The sequence below is a fragment of the Pomacea canaliculata genome, linkage group LG13 (assembly GCF_003073045.1).
Source record: "Pomacea canaliculata isolate SZHN2017 linkage group LG13, ASM307304v1, whole genome shotgun sequence".
Classification (NCBI taxonomy): domain Eukaryota; kingdom Metazoa; phylum Mollusca; class Gastropoda; order Architaenioglossa; family Ampullariidae; genus Pomacea; species Pomacea canaliculata.
Genome location: NC_037602.1, coordinates 17,843,893 through 17,849,630, shown reverse-complemented (window position 1 = coordinate 17,849,630; position 5,738 = coordinate 17,843,893). Strand labels below are relative to the sequence as shown.

General features: G+C 39.8%; 2 protein-coding genes across 2 annotated transcripts; one reads left to right on the top strand and one right to left on the bottom strand.

Annotated features, from left to right (window-relative positions):
- The first annotated feature begins 252 nt into the window (after positions 1–252).
- Positions 253–1,001, top strand: LOC112554614. Its single transcript, XM_025222504.1, has 2 exons — positions 253–410; positions 595–1,001. Exons 1-2 carry the CDS (start codon positions 287–289, stop codon positions 855–857), a joined length of 387 nt encoding a protein of 128 aa, XP_025078289.1. The 5' UTR covers positions 253–286; the 3' UTR covers positions 858–1,001.
- Positions 1,002–1,607: 606 nt separating this feature from the next.
- Positions 1,608–3,840, bottom strand: LOC112554613 (5-formyltetrahydrofolate cyclo-ligase-like). The gene is made up of 3 exons (XM_025222503.1): positions 3,718–3,840; positions 2,200–2,455; positions 1,608–2,045 (listed from the first exon to the last, which is right to left on the bottom strand). The coding sequence occupies exons 1-3, from the start codon at positions 3,826–3,828 to the stop codon at positions 1,819–1,821; spliced, it is 594 nt and encodes a 197-aa protein (XP_025078288.1). The 5' UTR covers positions 3,829–3,840; the 3' UTR covers positions 1,608–1,818.
- Positions 3,841–5,738: the final 1,898 nt, after the last annotated feature.

Below are 5,738 nucleotides of genomic sequence, written 5' to 3'. Positions count from 1 at the left end.
ACAGGAGACTGTTCTGCTGCAAGTGCAGCTGCGACGGACTGGCGCTTCAAGAAGTCAACGACTGCAGAAAACCGTGGAAGCCGTTTTCTCAAAAAGGCATCATTCACATGTCCCGAATTGGCAAAATTAGAAAATTTTTTATATTGAATGGGGATGATCCCCGACGTAATGTACGCAAGGTACATTCTTTCATTTGCAAAATAACTGTCACCTAGTGGGGACGACGAGCTCCAGATGATAGTATGTGTCGTGCTAGTTTGAGTACAAGTTTTTTTTTTCATTCACAATGAGTTTCTCTGTGATACTGCGGGATTTAGATGAAGAAAAGGAGAGGGCAATTCGTCAGCTGTTTGAAATAAATGGCTGGTCCTATAATGCCGAACGACTCCCACACCAAACTTCTAGAAAACGTAAGTCATTCCATATCTGTATTCCACTGTATTATATATATATATATGTATTCTACTGTATTACTATAGATAATGGATAGATATACATCTTTGCATGAGAGATAAAGCGTGCGGTGAGTGCGGGCACAAATGAAATTTTATGGATTTTACAATTATACACATGATTTTGTACACTTTTCTTTAGGAGGAAGATACCCAGTGAATACGGATACGCGGGATGGCGATGTACTGGCCAGTGAGGGTGGAGAAACTTTGCCCCCCGGACCAGACGCGACACCTGAATGTCCACACTGCTTCCAGGAACCCTGCATAACAGTAGGAGGTCGCGACGTCGAGTTTATCGGGAAGGGACAGGCGGCTTGTCCTCAAAATCGAGCAATTCGGAATAGCATATATACAAATGCTAGAATTCGTAGGACTCTGGAGGGACAGGAGATACCTGGATAGAAAAATCGCTCTGGCAGAAGGTGAATGGATGCTGTGCCACAGGCGTGAAGTGATGCCCACTTGCGTTGTGCAAAAAGTACGAACACTGTACCCAAACCCAGATGCAGTGCCGTATGTCGGTCACCAATGGGAATAAAAAAAAAACCTAAACAAGATGAATAAAACCTAAGTTTAAAAATTCCATTGCCTTTTTGTTTGTGTTATTTGGGTTGTTTGCCTTTGTCTCCTTTCCTGTCCTCTCTCTCACAAGGGAGAACACACAAACAAAACCAGGGGTGCTAAACTGGTCCTAACCCTTTTGATTATACAAGTCTTCTCCGCGTCCAGTTCTCGGTTGTTGGCCATTTGTAAAAGTTCGAACATTGCACTCAAACCGAGGTGTACTTTAGGTCAGTCATCAGGAGGAATGAACTGAAAATATTAGATATTATTATCCCCTCTTATGAGTAAAGAAAGATGTAAGGAAAGACAGTATGTTCAGATAGAAGCCGTTTCGCCTCACTTTGTCTGGTAGGACAACCCTAACCCTGACAGTATGTTCAGTTGCAACCCGTTTCACTTCAGCTTTCTCACCGCCAACACCAGTACTCGGCTGAGAAAGACGGTTTATCGCTTGCGATCTCCACTTTGCTCGGGCCAGGGTAGCAATTAGGGAAGACTGACCGCTGGTACTGACCCCGTGTACTCCTACCTTCCCTCGCACGGACGAAACCATTTGAAAACACGCCCATTTCGACTTCGGCCTTTAAGGAACAAACACAAGGTAAACCTTTGTAAAGGTGAGGTCAACACTGCATATATTTCGTAAGCATCTTAAACCCGTCGTGGCACGATCAGCTGGAATGACGCAAGAATTAGCTTTGAAATCCACCCCAGTGGATTAATTCCCACCCTCAAACTCTTCAGGATACGAATAGGGTCAGCCAGACACGGGTGAAGGATGGGAAAGGGATCGCCAATCCTACATCTCCTCTGTTGCCCACACGACTTCCTGCACCAGAAAGTCATGCTCACCAGTGGGCACGTGGTCCACCAGCTGCTCCCTGAAGGACAGAGCCATTGTGCGAGGAGTCACACCAGAGTCATGACAGCGTCGCAGATAGCTGTCATAGTAACCTTTTCCCCTGCCCAGCCTAGCTCCTTGCCTGGAGAAGGCCAGACCTGGCATCAGTATCAGGTCGAGGCCACCTGAGTCGAGGAAATTAAAACGAAGGATGTTTGGCCTTGTGAGGAAAAGCAAATAATCATGCAAATAATTATTAGCTTAGTATCCCCTTGACCCACCTACCATCTTCCTATCACACACGCACGCACATATATAATAAAATAATAAACTACATACCTGTGTCCACAGCATCTGGCCGAAGGTCATTATCGGCCGGCTGTTTAATGTTCCACTTGGTCAGCGGCAAGTTGTAGTAGTCTTCCAAAGAGACCAGGTGTACCATCTTCATGACTGGGCCCTGGTAATGGGGAATAAAACATGCTTTCTTTGCTGCCATGGCTGCTTGCAAAATCGGGAAGGTGTTGATTTCGTCTGGCATGTTGAGGAACAGCGACAACCGTTGGCTTGAGGCGAAGATTGGAGACTGTAGAACCTGCAAAGAGAGGTCGGGGACTACAAGAGGGTAGAAGTGTCCCTTGTAAACAAAAATGCTTGATGCAAAACGATAACTTTTAACTGTGTTAATTAATTATGTTTCGGATGCATAAATATAGTCATCTTAAAAGAAAAGTAGTTTGTATCTATGCGAATGATATAAAGACAGGAAGAGCAAAGATCGTACATTTCGTATATATAATCATTGAAGGGAACTATATAAACAACAGTATGTTTATGGGAGGCTACTCAAACCATCGGCATTTTCCTTTCCCATCACTTTGTCTCCCTTTAAGAGAATGGCGTAAATGCATCTGTTCACAAAATACAGTGATACCTCGGTTCTCGAACATAATTCGTTCCGGGAGGACGGTCGAGAACCAAATTGTTCGAGAACCGAAGCAATGAAACCCATAGGAAATAATGGAAACTGGATTAATTCGTTCCAAGCCCCAGAAAATGCCTATTTACTGGCCTAATTTGTATATAATATGTAGAAAAACATGAGTCTCAACAAGAAATAAGAAATAAAAGTGTTTTTATTAAAACAAAAAAACAAAAAATAAATAAAATGTACTGTACAGTACAGTAAATTGTGTTTCATTTACTGTACCTGTACCAAACTTTATGGCAGGAGGGAATGAATGTGGAAGGAGGAGGGAAGGGAAATGGTTATTGTTTTGAAGGGGAGTCCTCTTCAATAAAAACAGAGGGTAACTGCTCTTTGGGTGTTTCTGTTCTCTGTATCTTTTGCTGAGGAGAATCAGAATCTTGCTCTGCAGTTGCTTGTCTGATTTCTTTACGGAAGAATTAGTCAATTGTTTGCTGTTTTTTTTCTCCTTTGCAAAATTTTGCGGAAAGTGGACATAACATTGTCATTAAAAATGTTAACTGCTCTATTGGCTACCACTTTATCAGGGTGATGTTGTTCAACACAATTTGCGATTTCTGCCCATTTTGCACACATTTCATGACTCTCTCCACAAAAACGTGACTCTCTCTCTGCACTCACACTGATGACGCAAGCAAGGCGCGCTGGGCTGAAATGAACGCCATTCGGCTCAACTCGGCTCATCTCGGACGTTCGGATGTTCGAGTTCCAAATATTTGTTCGGATTCCAAGACAAAATTTTCTCGAATTTCCTGGTCGAATACCGATTTGGTCGAAAGTCAAGGCGTTCGAGAACCGAGGTATCACTGTAGTCCACATGTTTAAGCAAGTGGTTTGTTGTTTATTTCTACTAACCTACTAATGGGTACCTTTTTGATAACAATGTCTGATTGTCTATCCTTTTCCTCCTTGGTAATGTTCGCCAGCTTCTGTTTCATTTCTTGGCGTAAAGTCGCCTTTGCTTGTCGTAAGGTCGCCATCTCCAGTGTAAAGGGACGTCACTCTGATCTCATCGTTTTATCGCTGGGCCCAAATGAGCACAACCAGGGTCGTCATTGGGGTATATATCTGTGTGTGTGTACACGAACTTAAATATTTAATCTTTTAAAATTGTGTATGCATTTATCACTCCGAACTAAAATCCTTATTTCACTTGATAAATAAATTTTCTGATCCATACACACACTGGTTTGTTTATGACAGCTAATAAAAAACAGCAGCAGCAACAACAGAAAATAAAAAGGGAAAAATGAATACAAATTAATTCTTTCCATCATCCACTCATTCTTTCCTTCTTCCAGCCTCCTTATGTGTACCTGCACAAGTAGTCAAGTAAATTAAAGCATATGAACACAAGTAAACAAATTATAAACATGCTTTTGTTTCTCTCTCTCTCACTGTCCATCTTATACATTCTGTGTTTTTTATTATTTCTTTACCTTCAACGAGTATTGTACATATTAACACACTTCCATTCTAATATACAATATCTCACTTACAACCACCCACACACACACATACACATGCTATCAATTCATCTGAGGATCTTTTTATTTGTTGAAACTTATAAGCATTTATAAGTTTTTTAAGTAGTAATTAAATTGGTAAATATTTTTTACACTGATCATTAAATTTTTTAACAGTTAAATAGGTAATGGAATTCATCCCCTAAATACAAACTGTACCGAACCGTTCATTTCTAGGGGTATTAGCCTACATTTATTCATTGGACAATGGTTATTCAATTACCTGTTTTATTAAAGGGAGATAATCATGGAAGGGGGAGTATTTTCAAGTAGGGTTTTAGTAGAAAGGTACTTTTAGACATTCTATAATTTTAATATATTTGTTTGGAGCCTAGTTCTCCTTAACAGCTCCGGATATTCTGGTCCTGAAGGGACCTATCTACTTTCTTCTCAAACCAATCACTTGATATATTTATGTTTTTCTGGTGATCCATATTCCGCTTAGACAAAGATCTTGCAGTATAGTCTGGATAGTACTGATATAACTAGACTTTTAGCTAGGTTGTTTATTTCATGTAAATGGAGCATCCTATAGCTAGGATATTTGTTTCATGTAAGTGGAGTATTCTATATACAACGCTTGAAAGTTTATTACTATTATTTGCATTTATCAATTTAAACCAGAAACTGAGCACTCTACTTTTGATAAGAAGCGACCACACTCGCCATACACCATGCAAGATGGGGTGGACTTTCTTATTTTGACTTTTGATGATCATTATATAAATTCTTAGCTGTAGTTGGACACAAATATAATTAATTCCTGGTGCCCATATTTCACAACCATAAGCAAGCATTTGAAGGATAATTCTGTCAAACATATCAAGTTGTATATCTAGTGGTAGTTGTGACTGTTTACATTTTTTTAGTAGGGCAAACATGGCTCTTGAGGCTCTGTCGTATACATAGAAGTCTTTTTGTGCTACAAGAGATTAGTTATTATAATTCAATTTCAGGCCAAGATAGAAAATAATAGTCTACTATTTCAAGTTTCTCACCATTATATATAAATAATGGGTCACCATTATATATTAATAATGGTTTCTTTCATATTTTACCTCTAGAAACTATAACTATTTTAGCTTAGTCTGGGTTAATTGTCAGGTTCCACTTGTCAAAGTATTTTTGCATGCTGTAAGGGTTCTGGAAGTTTTCTGGTGTGTCGGAGAAACTGACAGTATCATCTGTATATAGTAATATAAATAGTTAAAGAAGCACATCAGTTTCTTGAGTTGTAAGGTTATTTGGTGACAGTTTGGCTAATTCTGGGAGACCACTTACAGAGTCTGCTTAGATATGCGTTTTAAGGTCACCAAGATAAAGCGCAAACAGTTAAAGTACAGTGTTGAGATAGTTATTGCTAG

Excerpts from the sequence above, each read along its gene's own strand:
- LOC112554613 (XM_025222503.1), bottom strand. The coding sequence starts at position 3,828 with ATGGCGACCTTACGACAAGCAAAGGCGACTTTACGCCAAGAAATGAAA. Across the intron at positions 2,456-3,717 it reads CAGACATTGTTATCAAAAAG|GTTCTACAGTCTCCAATCTT; the intron begins GTACCCATTAGT and ends CTCTCTTTGCAG. Across the intron at positions 2,046-2,199 it reads GCCAGATGCTGTGGACACAG|GTGGCCTCGACCTGATACTG; the intron begins GTATGTAGTTTA and ends TCCTCGACTCAG.
- LOC112554614 (XM_025222504.1), top strand. The coding sequence starts at position 287 with ATGAGTTTCTCTGTGATACTGCGGGATTTAGATGAAGAAAAGGAGAGG. Across the intron at positions 411-594 it reads ACACCAAACTTCTAGAAAAC|GAGGAAGATACCCAGTGAAT; the intron begins GTAAGTCATTCC and ends ACTTTTCTTTAG.